Source organism: Lepidochelys kempii, chromosome 8 (assembly GCF_965140285.1).
Source record: "Lepidochelys kempii isolate rLepKem1 chromosome 8, rLepKem1.hap1, whole genome shotgun sequence".
NCBI lineage: Eukaryota > Metazoa > Chordata > Testudines > Cheloniidae > Lepidochelys > Lepidochelys kempii.
The window spans coordinates 56,629,090-56,651,768 of NC_136387.1; the positions used below are offsets into that span (position 1 = coordinate 56,629,090).

General features: G+C 42.8%; 1 protein-coding gene across 1 annotated transcript in view; it reads left to right on the forward strand.

Moving 5' to 3' along the window:
• The window catches only part of HMCN1 (hemicentin 1), a 325,430-nt gene extending 311,567 nt beyond the window's left edge, over nt 1-13,863 (forward strand). The window contains exons 104-107 of the mRNA XM_073356688.2: nt 3,797-4,147; nt 7,080-7,199; nt 11,359-11,485; nt 12,492-13,863. Coding sequence (XP_073212789.2) covers nt 3,797-4,147; nt 7,080-7,199; nt 11,359-11,485; nt 12,492-12,858 — 965 coding nt within the window. The 3' untranslated portion in view covers nt 12,859-13,863. The remainder of the gene's footprint in view (nt 1-3,796; nt 4,148-7,079; nt 7,200-11,358; nt 11,486-12,491) is intronic.
• The last annotated feature ends 8,816 nt before the right edge of the window (nt 13,864-22,679 follow it).

Consider the following 22,679-nt stretch of genomic DNA (forward strand, 5'->3'; position numbering starts at 1 on the left):
AGTCCATTCCTTCCCTCCATTTTTAAACCATTCTTCCTAACATTTATATTGATTGAAAGTTATCCAAAAAAGTGAAAAGTTCCTGAAGTGTTCCTAATTTTAATACTATTGAAAAACCACAGAACCTCCCCTAGAATTATAGAAGTGTAGGACTGGAAAGGACCTCAATAGGTCATCCAGTCCAGTCGCCTGCACTTACGGGATCTCTGCCTACTACAGATATTACTTAATTGAACATTTCAGTTGTTGGGTATGTAAGTGTCAGAATCACAACTCATATGGCCACATTAAAGAATGTGGCCGTTTCTTCCATTCTTGGGAGAAGCGGGGGGCAAACTTTGGGCTTGATCCTGCAATGAGCTGAAAGTACTCAACTCATCACCCTGCTGCATCAGGACCTTTATTGTACTTCATGTGCTTCTGTAAAACTATTAACCCTTAAAAAAAAAAGTCACGTTTTGACTAGGATTGGATTTTGGATGTTGTTAAAAACTGACTAGAACCTTTGCTGATCCTGAACCCAAACTGAATTTTTTGTCAAGCTTAGAAATCAAACAAATATTTGATAATGAGCTCTTCAGTCTAACAGATACAAGTCAAACATAATCCACTGGTTTGAAGTTGAAGCTAGACAAGTTCACTGGAAATAAGGAGAAAAATTTTAACAGTGAGGTTAATTAACCACTGGAATAATTTACCCAAGGTTTGTAGCAGATTCTTTATCACAGCCAATTTCTAAATCAAGATTGGATGTTTTAGTAAAAGATATGCTGTAGGAATTATATGGGGAAAGTTCTATGGCTTGTGTTTATACAGGAGGTCTGACTAGATCAGGGTGGGCAAACTATGGCCTGCGGGCTGGATCCAGCCTGCCAGCCATTTTAATCCAGGCCTCAAGCTCCCATTGGGGAGCAGGGTCTGGGGCTTGCCCCACTCTGGCGCTCCAGCCAAGGAGCAGGGTCGGGGGCTGCTCTATGTGACTCCTGGAAGCAACGGCATGGCCCCCTTCCGGCTCCTACACATAGGGACAGCCAGGTGGCTCAGCTCCACACGCTTCCCCGCCCCAAGCACCACCCCCATTGTCCAGGAGGTGCAGGGGTAGTCCTGCAGACCAGGCAGTGCGGAACAGAGCCACTTGGCCATGCCTCCACCTAGGAGCCGGAGGAGGACATGCTGCTGCTTCTGGGAGTCACTTGAGGTAAGCGCTGCTTAGAGTCTGCACCCCTGAGCCACCCCTCCACGCCCCAGCCCTGATCTCCCTCTGAACCCCTCAGTCCCAGCCCCGAGAACCCTCCTGCACCCGTGTCCCAGCCCTGATCCCCACCCCAGCCCGGAACACCCTCCTGCACCCCAAACCCTTCATCCCCAGCTGGAGCCCTCCCCCTTCTCCCCGCACCTTAAACTCCCACCCCAGCCTGGAGCCCCCTCACACACCCTGAACTCCTCATTTCTGGCCCCACCCCGGAGCCCACACCCCCAGCCGGAGCCCTCACCCCCCTCCCACACCCCAACCCCAATTTCGTGAGCATTCATGGCCTGCCATACAATTTCTATACCCAGATGTGGCCCTCGGGCCAAAACATTTGCCCACCCCTGGACTAGACGATCACAGTGGTCCCTTCCAGCCTTGGAATCTATGTAAATAAAAAGTACTAAATGCAAAAAAGTTGATTCCTCCCGATTCCTCCCAGAAGTGGAAGTGCCCAAACAATGCCCAGAGTGTCTGTTGTGACCTCTGCTCTGCAGACCTGAATTCTTTGGATAATTCAGAGAAAATTCACAAACAAAAAGCTTGGAGTCTTCCTCAAATAGAACTAAACCTCTGGACTTTTTGAAGGGTCAGTGATCATCACCACTCACCCTAGCGTGGAAATTCAACATTACAGCCCAGAAATCTCAATAACTTACTGTAGCTCCTTCTACCTCAGTATCACAGCATGTAGAATGGATCTCATCTTCCTCTGTTACTAGAAATTGTGCTACTACCAAGGATACACAACATATATTAGTGCCTCTTGGATTTTTCCACATGCCTTTTGGGGCTAGAATCCTTCCTCCTTTATGTACTCCCAAGGCACCAGAAGAACAGAGTAGTCTTACATGAAAAAGGAGAGCTGGACACAATTTCCCCCTGTCAAGGTTCCTTCCCCACTCTGAACTCTAGGGTACAGATGTGGGGACCTGCATGAAAATCTCCTAAGCTTACTTTTACTTTTAGGTTAAAACTTCCCCAAGGTACAAACTATTTTACCCTTTTCCCTTGGACTTCCACTGCCGCCACCAAACTTTATCTGGGTTCCTGAGAAACCTTTGTTTGGAAACGTGTTTCCCCCCAAAATCCTCCCAAGCCTTGCACCCCACTTCCTGGGGAAGGTTTGGTAAAAATCCTCACCAATTTGCATAGGTGACCACAGACCCAAACCCTTTGGATCTTAGAACAATGAAAAAGCATTCAGTTTCCTTACAAGAAGACTTTTAATAGAAGTAAAAAAGAATCACCTCTGTAAAATCAGGATGGTAGATACCTTACAGGGTAATTAGATTCAAAACAGAGAATCCCTCTAGGCAAAACCTTAAGTTACAAAAAAGACACAAGGACAGGAATATCATTCTATTTAGCACAGCTATTTTCTCAGCCATTTAAAGAAATCATAATCTAACCCATACCTAGCTAGATTACTTACTAAGTTCTAAGACTCCATTCCTGTTCTGTCCCCAGCAAAAGCATCACACAGACAGACACAGACTCTTTGTTTTTTTCCCTCCTCCCAGCTTTTGAAAGTATCTTGTCTCCTCATTGGCCATTTTGATCAGGTGCCAGCGAGGTTACCTTTAGCTTCTTAACCCTTTACTGGTGAAAGGATTTTTCCTCTGGCCAAGAGGGATTTTAAAGGGGTTTACCCTTCCCTTTATATTTATGACACCCCCATAGCCTATCAATGCTGCTTGTGGAGCATCCAGAAAGAGTCTAAGAAATAAATCTGAAATTACCAACAGTTTGGGATTTTTAGTATGGGAAAAAAAATCAACATTCAGGAAAGTCTGGGGTTTTAAATTTGACTTTCAGCTAACTTCAGTCACTATAGCAGTGATACTCAGACCTCAGCGGTTCAGGAGACAAATTAGTGATCAACATTACCCAAAAGAGCCACAGTTGTGTGAATTCATTGTTTAATTTACTATTGTACTATAATATTTAAACAGTATGATGGGAGATATTTAGTTTATATATAATTCTCACAGCAAATAAGTTAGTGCAAGTTGATAACTTAATTGGTAAATAACATAGTAAAAGCATCCTGATTGTGTGATTTAATTATTAGCCAGTGTTTTAATATGTGCTGCAAAGAGCCGCAGATGACACATTAAAGAGCTACTTGTGGCTCTCAAGCTGTAGTCTAAGTATCACCGCCTTACAGGAATCACTCAGCCCTTGCAAGCATGGAGTGAAAGGAATAAACACAGATCCCCGCCCCATTTCACAGCCACCAATACAAACCTGTTGTGTGCTAATCCTCAAAGGGATTTAATCCACACAGGATAAAAACTGAGTGCTACAGTCTCATGTCCTAACGAGTTTCATGGGAAGAGTAAGATGGATTACTGTACATGGCAAAATATTGTACCCATTTTTTTTTTTTGGCATTGGGCTCTGCATATTTTACTGACTTCATTCAGGATCTCATTTATGTCCTCAGTTTGCTCCAAAGACTGATGTATTTTTTTCTGTATGTGTGTGTGTTTTTTTTCTCCCTTTATATATGGTTTGTTGCTCTGGATCATGTCACATGAGCAGACATTAATGAATGTGAACAAGTGCCTAAACCGTGTGCATTTCAATGTGCCAACACCCCCGGCAGCTTCAAGTGTATCTGTCCACCTGGACAACATTTATTAGGTGATGGGACATCTTGCGCTGGATTGGAGAGGTTGCCAAATTATGGCACCTATTACAATAACTATAACTATGCTCAATTCTCCCCTGTGAGAGACAACTATCAACCTCAACAGTTTTACAGGCACGCCTCAGATCTCTACAGCTCCTACTCAGAGTATAGAAACAGCAGAATACCTCTCTCCAGGACTAAAAGGAATATTAGAGAATCTTGCCCTGGAGGCTATGAGGCACGAAATGACAAATGTATAGGTAAATGTCAGCCATGTCTATCCAATTCTTTTGTCTTCACATATTGACATTTCTCATCGCTTGCTTCGAAGAATGATGGTGTAGGGTGCCATATGTTTTTTATTGCCATGATGTATTGTCAATGAGTTATGCATGTTTTTCCAAACAAGTTATTCTCAAACAGATAATGTCTTACTATATTTCCCTTCTGTGGGTATTAGCCTTCCTCTGACTTTTTTTCCCTTTGAAAACCAATGGTCACTATATGTCCAGTCCTGAAAATCTTACTCATACATCTTAATCATACTCCCTTTGACTTCAATGTGAATTTGGCCTGAGCAGATTCTGAATAATGATTTCTGGACTAGACACTGTGGAAACAATAGCTTCATTGGTATAGGTAGAGGCTAGTCACATCTGTAAGTGCAGCATAAACACACACTTTAGAATGGTTTGAAATTGATAACATAGCTTGTGAAACGTAGGAGTAACGGTACTCTTTGCAACCCACTGAGCATATCAGACAAGATGCTCTGCAGAAAGACAGAATTGCCCTTTCGCTGTATGTGGGAGTAAGGAGACATGGGTTTTCTTTGCGATTGGCCCACTCTATGACCGGAGGCATGTCACTAATGGCCTGATTTTCAGATGTGCTGAGCAACTACAGATTCCACTGCGGTCAGTGGGAACTGCAGGTGATTTGCACCTCAGAAAACCAGGCCTTTTGCCTATCTACAGTTCTGTGAAGTCCAAGGAAGAAGGGCTAGGTGTTTTCATCATTACAAGCCTAATTCTGCTCCCAGGGAAATCAAATACCTCGTAGAACATGTTGTTGACTGATTTATTTTAGGGCAATAGAACTGACCTCTTCATGTTTAGCAGTTAAGAGTTTCAGACCTTTTTCCTAAGGCAATCTTTATTGGCAGTGGACAAGCACTACCCAGACCCTCTAATGTCTGCTGGTCATTTTCACCACAGCCTAGATAATAGGCAAGAAAGAGGGCTGGGGATTGGAATACACACCTGTGCATGTTTTGTTTCCGTAACGAACAAGCAAATAATAAATAAGGACAGAATTGCATTGTGGAACAAGGAGAGTGGGATGACCTTGGAGCAGACACTCACTTTAATTTTCAAAAAGAGAGTGAGCAGCATGACAACTAGCAAAGGACATGAAGAGTGATTTAATCTTTATCAAATATGCTGCTTTAAAGCCAGATACTTTCACCCTTACTCCTCAGGTGCTCTTATTGACGTCAATGGGATATTCAGTCATATTGCATAAGGTACTGTTCATGGTGAGGAAGTCTGGCCCTTACTGTAACTTTTCTGAATGCATGTAATAGAGAGGTCTGTGCTGCTTTAGACAATTTGCACATACTGCCATGGATGCACATCATAGGCACGACATACTCACAAAATAGCTACTAATCCTCATGTGCTATATTCTAGTAGCAGAAGACTTAATAATTAATGCTAATAAACATATGTTGCAGTCATGCGGCCCTTAACCAAACTTGTATTGACTTCTGACAAGTTTTCTAGTTAGCACCGTTTATTGTGGACAACTATTTCAGTCAAAGATTTTGGAATATCCATTCTCAGTCTAAAGATTTAAACTGATCTTTAGGGCCCTGATCCAGCTCTCATTGAAGTCAGTGGGAGATGGGGGTTAGGGTCCATTGTAAAGGATCCATTTTTTCAGGTAATATACTTACAAGTCATTTTAGTGGAGCTGAAATTTAGATTTTTAATCCGGTCTAAACTGGAAATGATATAGTACATGAGACTCCTTTCCCAAGAGAAGGAGAACAGTTAAGATTTGGTAAAATACAGACCCTGGAAATTACAATTACAAATCTCTTTCACCATTTGATGTTGAATTTTTATGTAAAGAATTTTGTGTGAGACACAGGTGGGGGAGTGGGAATGTGAACAGATGTTCCTCCCAAACATAATCCACAAAAGGTCTGAGCCAGTGTAAGTTTAGCTTGAGTAAGGACTTACTACTGAAGTAAGTGGAGGTTTTCAAGCAGTTTAAGGAATTAGAATTAAGGAAGGCCTGTGTCTAAATCCCCTGTCCTGCTCGGAAAATCTTAACCTGCTGGTCTAATTCTATTGCATTACTTCGGAGCTATAAAAAGTCTACAAAGAGCATAGACTAATTTTCTCTCTTTCCAGATATTGAGCTGAAGTCCCACCTTGTCAAGGGAGGCAGAAACTTGTGAAGGAGGCTGTTGCACCTGAGGAGGGATTCACCCTTTGGAAAGCTTTAAATTGGTACAGCAGCTCCCATAAGTGGAAGCTTCTATTGGCAATGTGCCGAATCAGTGCATTTCCTGGGTACCCTGACTCAGTCCTCTCCTCAACCAGCTCCCCTGTACTGTCTGGTGAGGGTTTGACTGGTTTTGGACCCTACAGCAGACCACGTGTTGTAGGCAGTTTGCCCCATGGTATTCCCCTCTCTCTTCTCCCCAGGCTATCCTCCAGCACTGGGTGCCAGCAACCTGGCCTCTCCCTGTGGAATATATAATACTCACGTTGAAAAATCTTATATCAGAAAGAGGTGCGGGATCCCCAAGAGCTATTTTTTTAAAAAAATTATGATTATTAATCACTTAGGAATTGAGATCAGACATGCCAAATCTCAGCCCCAAATTAAAAATTGAGAAAAAATTATGAGCAACTGAATACATGTATTTTGAATGGAAAGGATTTCTCAGACTTGCTAGATGGCCATCCCATGACACAAGGAGATCCTAAAACTTCCCAAGCAGCTCAGTATGTGCACTGCATACAGACGGAGATTAATCACTCAAAGGTTTTTGTATTAGTAGACTGGCTGGAGAAGTTTCTGCACACACAGATCAGACCAGTTTGATCTGGTTAGCAAAAAAGACAGAGATCAGTCTGCTTGAGAATTTAACATTTATATTTTCATGCTTTTTTGCAGATATTGATGAATGTGAAAACAGAGATGCCTGTCAGCATGAGTGTAGAAACACCCTAGGAAGTTATCAGTGTGTCTGTCCAACTGGTTATCGTCTTATGCCCAATGGCAAAGCATGCCAAGGTAAGTAAATATCTCTCCAGATCTGCGTGTGTGTGGAGAATACATAGATAGAGTATTTCTTTAATTTGTTTCCTATCAACAAACATGTGCTATCCCATTGCAACTGCAACTAGATATAGACTCAAGCCCCAAAACTCAGGTCTAACTTTCAAACATCCCAAAGTGCAGCGGCTCTTAGACTTGGGGATTTGGTTCAGTCCGTTATAAAACCATTTCTGAAATTCAGATATGGCTTCAGATTTCAACATATCCCAAGTTTGGGTTGTTTGGAGCTCAGAGTTTGGCTCCATTTCTACTTGTGACCTTCAGTGTATTGACTAGTTGTGTTTAAGGAAATAACCCCTGAATTGAACAATTTTTAAATATGAGAGAAGAGACAAAATAAGCAACTTAAAGAGCAGTGCTTTAGAACACAGCACGGGGAGCGGGAGTAGGCACTCCTTTGGGCTGCCTTAGGTTGGGTAAACCACCTCAGATAAAGTAAGACTTTGCTGAAAACTAGAAACAAACCTTTTCTAAACTACACTCTGCTTACTGTGAGGGTGGCAAAGCTAGATCAGAGGTCAAGATGCTATGCTGAAAACACAGGTCACCGTGGACTTGTCTCCTTCTCACTTCAGAGCCTCCACTGGCCGCATCACCTTGTTTGATTTGTACTTTTTGCCTATCTGGGCACAATTTTTAAATAAAAAATGGTGCTCAGCAAGGAAACAACATAGGCCATTTCAGGGTTGATTTAAATCAAAGCTACTTAAATAACTGATTTTAATCACGATTTAAATCAACAAGCAGAAAACCTTCATTTAAATCATCAGTTTCAATCGTGTTTTGCTTTTGGACCTTTTGTTATTTTCCTAAAGCAAGGCTGATTCTCATTGGTTGGTAATCATTAAAACATATTGATTTGCAACTAAATATAGCCTTTGCACTACATGTGGTACTTTTTTTTGCTAACCAGGAGGATATCTATACACATTTATTTAAGCAATTCTATAGCTTAACTTATTCAGATACTTAATTTTTATAATGTTAGAAAATGTTGAATGATGCATTTCTTATTTACTAGCTCTGTTTGGATGGAAATTCAGATTCAATTAAAAATGCTCCAAATATTTTTTTTATTAAGTAGAACTATCTGAAACGTGCTGGATGCATACAAATAGTTTATCAAAACATGGTTTTACATTTAATACTTCCTTTGTTTAATAAATCAGTTAGTTCAATTCATAGATAAAACTGATTGTTTATGGTCACCATGTCCGTCAAGATTTTAGAACTAGTAGAGATCATCCTCTCATACCTAATTTTTTTTACTCATCGATTGGAAGAAGAAAATAAGCTTTCCTGCTTTTTCAACTCCCAGTTTCTTAACTTTGAATGAACTAGTTAAATAAACTGAAATCAAGAAAATGTTCTCTCTGCACAAGATGCTACTGCAGTCAAAAGCTGGTTTAGCACTTCAAGATGCTTAACCAGTGACTTCCCATCAGTTCAACGGTGTAATTTTCTTTAAATCTTGGCAGCAAACATGTACTGCTTAATATTATATTTTCTATTTTTGTAATAGATTAAAATTATGACACTCTATGTAAGATCTAAACTTATTATAAATAGCTTTAAAAATCAATTTTTTTATCATCAACCTTGAGTCATATACTAAGCAACACGAGCCATTCTGGCTCCTGCCATAGTTGTTCTGGATGGGGAACAGAGCTAGAAATGCCTTCAAGCAAGGTTGTAAATGGCTGAAGAACAGCCTGCCTCAATGGAGAGCCTAAGCAAGCCTATTTTACAAGATTTGCAGCTCACTCTTCAGATTCAAGAGGTTCAGACAAGCACATGATCTTTTTTGGATACTTATCCAAGACGATTCAGAGGTCTCTCCATCACTTGAAGATATACAGGCATCAGATATATCTGTGGGTACTGACTGGAACATCTGGAGGTTAAACACCAAAATATTTGGCATTAAAATTTTACCTCACCAATCAGAAGCCATTAAATGCTGTTCTTACACTAAAGAAGACACTATATTTTCAAACGCAAAACATTTTAAAAATTTTTTGTTGCTGTCGGTTATTTGAAAATATTATTCAGATTCTGGAATTATGCTCTGGAGAGAGGAAAACAGGAATCAGAAATATTAAAACCAAGTAGAATAATAAAAAAAACTTTCCCCTTTAAATTGTTTTTATGTTACACTGATTTAATACAGCTGTAGTAGAAAACCATTATTTCTTCATAAGGAAATCCTTACTCTAATATATTTTCCAATGGGAGTTTCTCATCTTTTAAGAGGCTGAAATATTTGTTACAAAACAGCTGCTGTTCCCTACAAGAGATGACATAAGAATTTCACACTTTCAAGTCTAAAACTGAACTCAAAACATGCAAAAAGGGTGATGGTTTTTTTGTTATATGATGTATAAAGAAGACGTGAAAGAGGTTTATTTCTAGTTGTTTTTAGCTTAGAAATATCAGGAGTGTCAAGGAAGCCGCAGATTTATGCTGTGAACTCTCACTACTTAACTGAAGGGCATGAAATGTTGAATCAATTGGAACTAAAAGGCATTTAAAAATCCAAACCAAACAATAGAGTTTCAAATGGCCTGACAAAAATCTCCATCCACTTTCACTCTTGTGATGCCCATTTCACTGATCTTCCAGTCAGCAGAGTGTTTCCGGGGAAGACAAGATTTGAATGTCTTTTGTAAATAACAAAGAGGAAAAAAGAAAACCCTGTTTTTCTTTTCCTTTTCGATAAAATCCTTTCAGGCTTCTTTTAGAAGGGAAAAAGCCTAATTTTAGTTTCATCTTTGGAGGTCACATATAAGTGCTCTCAATATCCAACCCAACTACATTATTTGTCATTTTGATCCTCTTCTGCACTTACACTAATGGCAGTGTTGTAAAGAGGTCTTAGTATACACAGAAATCAAGCATTTTGTTTCTATGCAAGGCCAGCCAAAGAGACAGAACTCTGGATCTGATCTATTCAGAACTGAGGCTAGGAAGGGTTGTAGTTTGGAGTCTGAATTTGGATCCAGATCCTAGTAGTGCAGTTGACCCTTATTGTCTCAGATCCAACTCCTCTGAATTTTGGGGTATTCAAAATGGAGATTTAACTTTGAGGGTACTTCTTATTACAGATGGCTTTTAGCCAAAATACTGAGAGAGAAACTGTTTTTATGATACTCCTTGCCCACCTAAAGCCAGCACATACTTGAAATATCCTGATAAAACATTTTCCTGCATGAGGCTTCCAGAAAAGTGTTTTGGGTCTCTTAAAGCTCAGATAAGTAGTCAAACTGTGGAGTGTGGTATCTGTTTGATAAGAACCCAAGAGACCTTTATAGTTTGACGTTTTGCATTTCATATAAAGTTCACAAAATCAGTCCAGTTTCCTAAAAATGTTGTGGGTTTTCCATTAAAAAAAAAAAGAGCCATTTTAAAAACAATTTTACTAAGTCAAAACAAAATGCAAACCTTTGAAGTTTCCCTGAATGGAATTTCACCACAGATATTTTGCAGTCTCTAATTAATGTGGGTATATACATCAGCTTGATGGCATGAGGCAATATTAAACCAAGTGGTGATGATCAGAAAACTGACTATGTAATCTATTGCACCTTCTTACTCTGTAAGCTAGCCCATGTGGTCCTTCCAATATGTCCCTAACCCTGACCACAAAGTTTCACTGTTAGAAGTAGAACAGGTTTCAAAACCAAACTAATGCTTAGCATGTCCTCAGCATCAACCAAAAATGGTGCCCTCGCACCTGATAGTCCACCAAAGCCCCTGAACCAGCTAGTCACCATTGACAAGATTTTGTTTCAAGGACAATGTAGTTGCAGTTTAGATCGCAAGCTCTTTAGGGCAGCTAGCACAACAGGGCCATAGGCACTCATGCAGTACAAACAACAACAACAAATGTATATTACTGGGGTTGCTAGTTCCACTAAATCAAATACTGTACCAAGGCAGAGTTCTAAGAATAGGAACATGAAACGTGAAGTGGGGAAGGCTACTTCTCATGCAGTTGTATGGTACTTACTGTAGTCTGGCAATATTTTAAGACAGTGATGTGCTTAGTTTTTCCTGTACCTGTGAAATTCGCCTCAATACAAAGAAGTGATTAACTGCATCTTTTTACAATCAGATGTTGATGAGTGCCTTGAACAGAACATTCACTGTGGACCAAATCGCATGTGCTTTAACATGAGAGGAAGCTACCAGTGTATAGATACACCTTGTCCACCAAACTATCAGCGAGATCCTCTTTCTGGGTATGCTTTATTTAAGTTTTTTTCAGGTTCTTTCTTCTCCCCAAACATTGGCCCTGATCTTGCAGTGTTATCTGCTAGCACAGACCCTTTCAGGAATCCCACTGACTTCAGTACAATTCTGCATTGGTGCAGAGATCCACACTAGTGGATTACATTTACAGCATTGGGCCTGTTCTCCGTACAAAAATTAGTCACTGGTGACAGTGATATATATGCATTATTGCTTCATGTTATTGATAAATAATAGGATTAGATTGCAGTGGGTCCACACAAAAGTTGTGACTTCTGGCTGCCATCATGGATCCAATATTACTAATGTTGGATTCAGTGGAAGCAAGGTCAGACTGTTTGTGTACCAATAGAATCTGACACGCAAACTTTCAAACTTTGCCATGATCAGATTTTGTTCGGATTCTTCCTAATCATTCAGTTTCCTTCAGCAAACAGTGATGGGGCCTTTTTTGCTCATCTTCTGGCTTTAGTTTATTTTTGGATAGTGCTTAGATGCTTCCATTTATATTTTTAGAGCACTTCAAAATAGTCACTAGTCCTTGAGAACAAACATCCCCCACTCAATCTTTTTTTTTTTTAATTTTGGAGGCAAAATTCTGTAACAGATCATACACACCAAATGGAGAATGAACCCTAAGTATTTTATAAATGTCCCAAAAAGCCTTTTTTTTTTTGCATTGTTTACGAACTTGGTCACTAAAATGATGTGCTATTGGCTATAGTAACCAAAACAAAAAATAATCTAGGATTTCTTTTAAAAGCTATCAATATTTTTAGTACTTCTCTGTGGCTTCCAGTGCATTCTATTATCAGTGAAACTTGGTTGTGGTTTCAAAGAAACAAGATCAGGTTGTGTACGCTGAAGTAACTGCATGTCATGCGTGTGTACTGGAATTTGGCCTTTGCTGCATAATGCCCTAATACTGTACTAAATTGTAGTGACCTGTATAATACCTTCTGCCTAGCTACTTCAAAGTATTGTTTTTATTCCTAGCTTCTGTCTTAAGACCTGCCCATCTAATGATTTGGAATGTGCTCTTAGCCCGTATGCCTTGGAATACAAACTTGTTTCCCTGCCATTTGGGATAGCTGCCAATCAGGATTTAATTCGACTGGTTGTCTACACTCAAGATCGAGTGATGCATCCCAGAACAACTTTCCTAATGGTAGATGAGGACCCAACAATCCCATTTGCTCTCAGAGATGAAAATTTAAAAGGCGTAGTGTTCACAACCAGGCCACTGCAAGTGCCAGAGACATACCGGATGAGAGTCAGAGCTTTGTCCTACAGCGCTGATGGAAACATTGAATATCAGACAACTTTCATTGTTTATATAGCTGTGTCTGCCTATCCATATTAAAAAGCACACTTCAGCCAGTAATTGAAGTATTTTAACCATATTCGTAAGTGCCAGTGGGTATTACCACTTCCAGACTGACAGTACTGCCTCCTCTTAAAAACAGTTGCAAACCTTGCAACATGAAAGTGGTGCTATGCTCTTTTCTTGTGCTTTCCCTGAAGATGCCAATATTTCCATTATTCCAATTAAAAAAAAAATCCAGGGTTCTAAGGAGCCTTTACCACTTGCTTTATTTATTACACTGGAGCAGTAACTTTCCACAAATGGTTCTGAAAATTCACCAGAACAAATCAGAAATGCAAGGTGGAATTTTAGTGGTCAAAGTAGTAGACAAAAATCAGTCTAATTCTAAGAAGCTAAACAGAGAACTAGCATTTCTGCTAGTTTTTAAGGGTTGCTAAATGTTTTACAAATTTATCTGCTGAAAAATGATATTTTTCTTACCAAATACTTGATACAAATAGGTTTGTATGTACATTGTTTCATTTGGTCAAAAAGGAAAAATACCACTCTACACTCAAAAATGCTAAAATGGATGCCACACTGGTGCTTATTTTCACTTGGAAATTTTTGAATAGGAACCTGTGACATTCATGTGATTTCAGCCATGCCATTACTGTTCCGAAGAAAAAAAATACATAGCTACTTCCACCTTAGAAAGCAGATATTTTATGATAAAAATCTTACTCTGACATTTTGGTGTAACCCATTAATTTAGCTCCAGATCTTCCACATTCCACTACTCCTGGTTGGTTGTTTTTGAAAATGGAACTTTTTCCCCAAAAATCTAGCAAGTTTGGTTCAGCAAAATATTAGGTGTCAATACACTGTATAAAGGTGGTAACAAATTCTGGAAGTAATTTTGTCAAGATGTATTCTATTTTTATGAAATGTATATATGTGATTTCCCCCGTGTGTATTTTCTATGCAATATCTTGAGTGTTTTACAATTACAACATTAATTTACAACATTTCTACCAAAGGATAATGTTACATCAGAAATAATCAAATAAAGGTTCACTTTTTCTTAACCTGTGAGACTACTGCAGAATTTTTCATAGAACAAATTACTTGCTATGAACTAGTCACACGTCTCTAGTTCTAATCCAGCAGATGAAAGAAGAATTGACAATCTTTTGAATTTGTACAGTTTAAAGGCATCCACACTGGGAGAGCTCTCAGCTCGGGAATTCTTTCCATGTCCCCCATTCATCAATGAAGCCCAAGTCCAGGAATCTTCAGGGCCTGTTAATTCATACAGGGTTGATTGATCAGGGGAGTGGGTTTTTACTACTGTTTCTCAGAAGGGAAATTATTTTGTTACTAACTTGGGTTTTATTGTAACTATTCCTAGAGGTTGCTAATGAACAATATAGTACACATAAAATCACTGAAAGGGGCTAGATGGATAACACTAGTGCCTCAAATTTCTATCAGGTTTCAGAGGGGTAGCCATGTTAGTCTGTATCAGTAAAAACAACGAAGAGTCCTTGTGGTACCTGAGAGACTAACAAATTTATTTGGGCATATATTGTGGAAAATAACCCACTTCATCAGATGCATGGAGTGGAAAATACAGTAAGCAGGTATAAATATACAGCACAAGGACTCCTGAAATTTCTGTGTCATTTTATGTACAGAACAGAGCTAGTATGGCCAACAGCAATGCTAGTTTACACCAACCTCCCCACCACTGCACCTCAGGACCACCACAGAGTTCAGCGATTGACTTCATGTTGCAGCAGTACCTAAAGTTCCTACCAAGACCTGGGACCCTTTGTGCTAGGTGCCGTACATGCACATAGCCTGCCCCAAAACATCTCTTTACACAAGACTCACAAAAGGGTGGAAGAAATGGGAAACTGATGCACAGACTGCTTGAGTAACTTGCCCCAAAACCATACATGGAATCTATGGCAGGGCTGGGAACTGAAGACAGTTCTGAGTGTTTTAAACCACAAGAGTGTTGTTCCTGCTGACGCTAATCAGGGCGCCGCCCCAGTTAGGATTTCTTGAGATGGTGGCTTAGTGATGTAAACAACCGTCCACTAAGAACTGGACTAAGATCAGCTCATTTCACATAGGCAGAGCCATCCCATGCTTTGGGGGGCCCCATATTCCAGGGTGGCCCGGCGCCAGCAGCAGGTGTTGGGCCCGCGCCCTGCACTCACTGGCCCTGTTGTTTGTTTATTTTTCTTGCCCACAGCCCCCCCAGGCTTGGGCTCAGTCTCTGTGGCAGCAAGCAACCGGCCCCAGCCCGCTCCACTCTGCTGGCTCCCGGCGTTGCCTGCTGCTGCAGAGTCCTAGCGCCCCCCAACCACTAGTGCCAGGGCAGGATGACCCAGCCCTTCCGCCCCAGACAGACCCTCCCTTTTTCCGGCAGGACCCTCCACCAGCACAGGGGGCCCCCTCACCCCTAGCACAGGTGGGTGCCAGCCAGTAGTCTCCATCATCCCTTGCCTGTCGCCCAGCCCTGGTGTCCCACACCTCCCCCTTCCACTGCCCTTTCTCCCTTCGCCCAGCACTGGGTGGGGTCCTCCTTGCCTTTCAGATCTCCAGCCTTTGGGTTCCCCTCCCCGCAGTAGCAGGACCTGGGGTCCCACAACTCTGCTCTCTCACCCCCTTCCCTCCTCCCCCCCAGGACTGGGGTCCTCTATCCATCTGCTTTTCCACCTCCCCTTCCCCTCCCAGCCCCCAGAGAAAACAGATCTTAGAGCCCCTCCCCCATGCTGGAGGGTCCTGGGGTCCCCCAGCACCAGGGCACATATAGGCCCTCCAAGAGCCACCCAGTTCCCAAGACGTGGGCTCTGATGTGGTGCGAATGTGTAATTACATTTTAAAAAAAAAATCCACAGAGGGTAGCAAGACCATATGGCACCTGGGAAGTGAGTTTGCTGCAAGGAAGTCCAGGAAGATGGATTTCAGAATGTAAGCAGTGCGACACTGATCATGATCGGTGAGGGTTTTTTTTAATTATGTGAACGTCATAATTATAAAAAAGAACTACAATATAACGTAATTATACAGCTGGGTGCTATCAATATTTAACCTGTGGCCAGCGGTTGCCCTTGAAGTTCACTGTAACCAGATTTCACCTGCATAAAAAATGTTACGAGGGGCCCCCATACAGGCTGATTTGCCTCTGGCTCCGCACCCAATTAGGGATGGCCCTGCACATAGGTAACCCTAAAAGCCATCAGACAACAACTTTCAGCCATCAGTGAGGAAGGGATAAAAGATTACAATCATTATTAAAATAATTTACAATAATTAAAAGCATTCAATTTAGCTTAAGGCTTTATACTGCTAGTCTCTATTGTATTAGTAATCCCATTATTTCTCAACATATTGAAATCCCTTTCTATTCCAGGATTTTGCAGTGTATTTTCATTTCTCTAAAGGTAAGTGGGAAAATATTAGCAAGTAGGGTTGATTGTTCTTAATTTGTCATGCACCTAAATATTGCAGTTAGGGCCACCAACCAAATCAAAAGGGTACTTTTTAAATGTTAAAAGTTTGCTAAAACTAAGATTATAGAAGAAAAAAAACCCATGGAGAATGAAGCAAAGATTGTCACAAAAAAGCAAGGAGAGTGGGGAAAAAAAAAAGACAACAAGAGTTTGTAGTTCTCTGTTAATTTCCTTCTCAAGGGACTATGATTAGACAGAGTGAAGCTGGAAGAAAAATCCACATTTCATGTAAAGCTGCAGCAAATAATTCTAGGCCCTCTCAGTGCTGACAAGTTTGTTGAATTCCTCCATTTCTGCTTTCCTTCCTTTTGAAAGAGTTTAAGCAAGATAATTCCTTTAAGGGTCAGGAACTCTCCAGAGGGAAATCAATTAAAATCCCCCAGAGACAACCACTTCATTTCCAGCAAGTTTGCTCTTTTCAGGTGGTCAACTCAAGATCAAAAAGGGAGGAGAAGGGCAGGCTAACAAACTACTTCCCCATATGGAAGCAGTTATGCTCAAATGATGTCACAGATTGGAAGCCTCTGGGCAATGGAAAGATTAGGGTTATTGTGCTCTTTACCATTTTCACTCTTTTACTGGCTGACAGGATATTATAAATAAAAATGAAACATTGTATAATGCGCCCTCTTTCTCTGCCTTCGCATCTTGCACTACATAACGGGTTTCTGATCTGTTTCACTTTAGAGAAAAGAATCACAACTACATTGGACTAAGTCTGAGAGCGAATGGAGCCAGCACAAAGGCATCTATGGAAACTTTCCCATAATATTAATTGCACCTTGAAACGTGGGCTGCTTCTTATTAAAGGGTTTATAATTAACTTTAACAAAGTTGAGAGTCAAATGACTGAGTGCACTTCCACACAACACATACATGTTTGTTTCAGAGTTACCCTTAGCCAAAAATAAGCCTTATATGAAGAAAGCATTCTACTGTATTTAATAGTTCAGGAAAGTTCGAAAAGTCTTCAGGGGCACAGTTTATTGTATTGTCTATATATAGCAAGAGCTATTAAACTTTTTGCCTTTTTAAAAAGTTTTGTTGCTCACTATCTTTGGGCCTAATTCTGCAACCAGTTTATGCACAGAACGCTCTCTGACTAACCTACATAGCATCTACAGCACTGGGCCCTTAAGTCCATGTTTTAAAGTCATCTTTTTTTCTTTTTTTTTTTTTTTGCCACTTCCATTAAGGTATTACTCAGAAGCCCCACTCAAGATGAGAAGCCCTTTGTGTACAAGCACACAAGTAAATACGGTCCCTACACAAAATAATAGTCTCAAGAAAAGGTTAAAATATTTACAATTTTCTGTAGGAATTGCCTTTAAAAAAAAAAAAGGAACTGAATGGTAGCCCATTCGACACAGGATCTCATCAGCCACAGCACTTGGCAAGACCCGCATGCAGAGTTAGATGAAATACAGAGAAAATCCAAGTGCTGCAGGAAGGAAGGTTAGTTCTTCTGGAGGTGACACTTTTCCTTGAGTCAGTACTAAAACAAGGCCCCAGTATGATACTTGCAGATGCAAATGTCTCATTATGTAGATGTAGGACGAGTGGATATCTGCATAATTTTAACCCCCTACAGTCTCTGGAAAATGGAAGGAAATAGCCAAGTAATACCTTTGGGGCCATTCCTATGCCAGCAGGAGAAATCTTGCCCAATCTCTTTGCTTGACTGACCCATTAACAGAGGTACAATGCTTCCCCACCCTTTCAGTGATGGTGGAATATCTTTTAAGTATGAATGTGTTATAGAAAGATGCAAATTAGTTATTTTTCACGGGAAAAGCAGCCAGTATATTTTTCTCGTCTCAGAATTATATAATGATGGAAATATTTGAAGTTTGTGAATCCCAAAAGCAAGAGCTATTGCTTAAGTTGATCCAAGGATTTTTACAGGGAATAATGAGAGGAAATTTGGCAGAGAAACAGGAATATGTTTTTAATGCATCTATTAAACTGTGGAATGTCTCCCAAGAGATGTGGTGAAAGTCCCTTCACTAGAGTTATTTGAACTGGAATGAGAAAAGCACTGGATGTCTGTGACAGGCGTCGGTCAGTCCTCCGAGCCCCTACAGGCGATGGAGAGCAATGGTCTCTGTGGCAGGCCTCGGCCCCACCTCCCGGGTGTTGGGGAATTAGCGGGAAGGTGCGCCGGCCGGAGTCAGTAGCGCGCCCCGCCGGCAGGGGAGCGCCGGCCGGAGTCAGTAGCGCGCCCCGCCGGCAGGGGAGCGCCGGCCGGAGTCAGTAGCGCGCCCCGCCGGCAGGGGAGCGCCGGCCGGAGTCAGTAGCGCGCCCCGCCGGCAGGGGAGCGCCGGCCGGAGTCAGTAGCGCGCCCCGCCGGCAGGGGAGCGCCGGCCGGAGTCAGTAGCGCGCCCCGCCGGCAGGGGAGCGCCGGCCGGAGTCAGTAGCGCGCCCCGCCGGCAGGGGAGCGCCGGCCGGAGTCAGTAGCGCGCCCCGCCGGCAGGGGAGCGCCGGCCGGAGTCAGTAGCGCGCCCCGCCGGCAGGGGAGCGCCGGCCGGAGTCAGTAGCGCGCCCCGCCGGCAGGGGAGCGCCGGCCGGAGTCAGTAGCGCGCCCCGCCGGCAGGGGAGCGCCGGCCGGAGTCAGTAGCGCGCCCCGCCGGCAGGGGAGCGCCCGGGTAGGGGAACGCAGGCCCACCCAACTCCACTGCATTCCAGCCCAGGGCCCTGACGGTGGCGGGAGGCGAAGGTCCCGCCCCTGGGTCAGCGGGGCAATCCGCACCCGCTGACCAAACACACCCACCCCACGGTGTAGTTGGGCCCCTGGGCGACTTCCTACCCAGTCTCTCTCAGGCGGGTCGCTCCGGTCCCTCCATCTCCTCCGGGTATTCCGCTGCGGGCAGCTCCGTTCCTCCGGGTATTCCGCTGCGGGCCAGTCCCGCTCCCCCTCGGTATCGGACTCACGCTGGCCCGGGCTGCAGTCAGGCCCCTCCAGGTCCTCTGGGTATTCAGCGGCCGGCAGCCCTGGTTGCCACAGGCCTTCCCCCCGGTCAGGTTCCTCCTTGCCCAGGGCTTCGCCTGGGTCAGCAGCAGGATCGCAAGGGAGCAGCCTGTGTCTATCTCCCTCCCTGGTGCTCTCCTCACTGGGCAGAGGGCCCCGCCCTTTGTACTTCCTGTCCCACCCTTCCCCTTCCAGGGATTGGCGGAAGCTTGGCCTTGCCCCGCCCACTCAGGCTCACAGGGTGGCTCTTTACCCTCTGGTTCGGAGGGGAGCCACCGTGGCTCCCTACAATGTCTTATCATAGGGAACAGTTACACAGCAACCAGAAATAGACTAGATTAGGAATATTAAGGCGCCTGATCCGGCCCACTTCACATATTTATGTGGAACACGTGGCATATTCAGTTTCTGCAAAACCTAAGTTTTCATTTAACAAAAAACAACTGCTAAATTTCTCGCCTTCAAGTTTGCAAAGAGAACTTTTAACAAGTGAACTGAGTGTAAAGGCAGCAGTGATGTTTGCCTTAGTCTGCAGACAGCCAGAACCAATAACTCAGCCATGAACACTCCTGCCCTAGTTAAAATCCTCGGTGTGCCATGTGTAAGTCCCCGTGATGATCATTTTAAGCAGATGGAATGAGGAAGTGGTGGGAGCATAGTCCCTGGGGGAAGTGAGAAATGAGAATTGGTCAGGGAAGGAAAAGAAGAAAGAAACACCGGGGAGACGAGAATGGAGGATGAGGAAGAAAGAGCCATGGTCCTAAAGGGGAGGATATTTTTCTTTGACTATGACAATAAGGTACTAAATAAATCAACTAACAGTTCCATTGGTACATAAAGGCCTTGATTCTACCACTGATGCCAATCTGCCATTTACATCAGTGGGAGAGCCACTGTGGACTGAGAAGTGTATTTAATCCTAAATTTATTCCCTGACCCAGCAACTATCATTAAGTGCCACACCCCTGGACTAGATGATATAAACAGTTTCTCTCCCCCCCCCCCAGTGGTCCTACTGCATTTAAAATAATTTTTCTACATCTAAATATTTTCAAATCATTCTAAACATTAGCCATGTAGATCAGTGTTTTGCTTATACCAGATTGAATGTTTATATTTATGTAACCCTTCTGCCAGGCCAAGTTGATAGCAGCAAGGGCCGGGTTCAGTACACAGGGGTTCCCTCTCATCAAAGCAAATGCAAAACTGGCTCGAGCCCCCACCCAGTGACCTGGGAAAATCTTACACACCCCCTGGGCGCCTCAAAGAGGCAATACTTCCCCTCTCGCAAGCACAGAGTCTCGGTGTAGCAGAGAATCTTTAATAACATGAGGTAAACGACATCAGCATTAAATTGGGGAAATACCACAACTAGTGTTCATTAACCAAACCATGAGCAAAGACCCACCCCAGCAAATTGGGCCACATCCTTTCCCTTGGGTTCTTGAGTCTCAGAACCCAAACGTCTCTTGGGTCCAGCAATCCACAAATCACCCAAAGTCCAAAAAGTCCAGCCCCAGAGTTCAAAAGTTCATCTGCAGAGTGTTACTCCCCAGTCGGCTAAAATGTGCCTGTGGGCGGGGGAAAGAGGTAAGGGGCACCTTACGTGTCCTGAAGCTGACTGCCCCACAAGGCTCTGCTCTGCTCCGCTGTCTCACGAACGGCTCCGCTCCACCACGACCGGCTCCACTCTGCACAGCTCGCCGTCTCACAAACACTCCACTCCGCCGTCTCACGAACAGCTCTGCTCAGCTCGCCTCGCCGTCTCACGAATGGCTCCGCTCTGCACAGCTCACCACGCCGTCTCACGAACACTCCGCCAGCCTATCCACAAACAACACCACTGCACTCTAGATCTTCCGGCTCCCCACTACTTGACACAGTGCTCAGTGATTCCAGCTCTCAGTGATTTCAGCTCATAGTAGTGGGAGCCTTAGTGCTGGTGCACCATAAGGCCAAAGTGAATTCAGCACAGTACCTGTACCAAGACTATTAATAGACCCAAAATTAGCTCTGACATTTCATAGTGGAGAGAGACAGCGAATCAGAGAATCATAGAATATAAGGGTTGGAAGGGACCTCAGGAGGTCATCTAGTCCAACCCCCTGCTCAAAAGCAGGACCTATCCCCTCACAAAGGGGCCCACACCACCAGGTACTAATACCTGTCTCAAGCCTCTCTCAATTCACAGAGTTTTGGAACCCATGTCCCTTGCCTAGCGAGTGCTACTTAGTTGATGGTGAGTCCCTGAGGATCCCACAACAGCCAAAGTGACCATTTGGGCAGCTATGGCCTCATTCTAGGCAGGGTGGGTGTGCCTATGCAAATGAGATCGGCCCCTGAAGTTCTTTTCCACAACTTGCCACACTTCACCACCAGACGTAAGGGTGGAGCTCATCCTGACTCTGCTTACATTTAAAAAAAGAAAAACAAACAACTTTATATGTGCCAGCTGTCATTCACTCACACATGGGGTAACTAACTGCTTGAGTAGCTGAATAGAGCAGAATGCACACAACTGCTGTCTGTATTACGGCTGCCCCTCTGTCACTGGGCACATACAGTATTCACAGCATTCCTAAAATATTTACTCTGCGGTAACAGTTACAAAGTTCTGAAGGAGATTGGTGATTATTAAAAACACATCAGACACAGATTAAAATATTCAAATACAGCATATTCTAAATATTTCTGGGAAAACTGTAGCAACGCATGTGAACGGTATGCCACACCGTCAAGAGAGGAGCCTATAGATTTTGATAGTTTGAGTATGACATCCTGTGGCTTTTCGAGTTAACTGCATGCATCTGCTTTCATGAATCTCCTGAAGCTCAGTTCCACATCAAGATTATCCATCATAGCATGAATTCATATTTGATATCAGCTCTGTACATCTCCGATAGTGAATGCTCAGCTGTTACTGTTTCTAGATATTAGGTGAAATATACGGTTTCTTTGTTTGACCTTTATGTAACTAAAATAGACTTCATGATAGACTGCAGTTTTATTTGGGCTGAGATATTGTGCCTTCTTTGTGGTATTGGTTACCTTCTCTCTCAAAGCATTGGCTAGCTTTTAAACTATAATTCCATCACAGTATTCTTTATTCCAGGATCTTTTTACTGTTCTGCAAAGATAGCTGTGTTCTCTCTCATCTATGCCCTGTTTATTCTAAAAGAATAAGATGGTGAAGTTGAGCTTTTATTAGGACATTACGCTGTCCATTTTACTTAATACATTCCCTCTCCCACAAAACATCCTTGCCTCCTATAATCTAGAAGAAATTGAATTCCAAAATGTGGCATTTTGGCTGCAGCAGTGCATTAGATTCCTCCCTAATATGCAACTTTATTAGCAATCAGTCAGTGCTTTGCACTGTTATT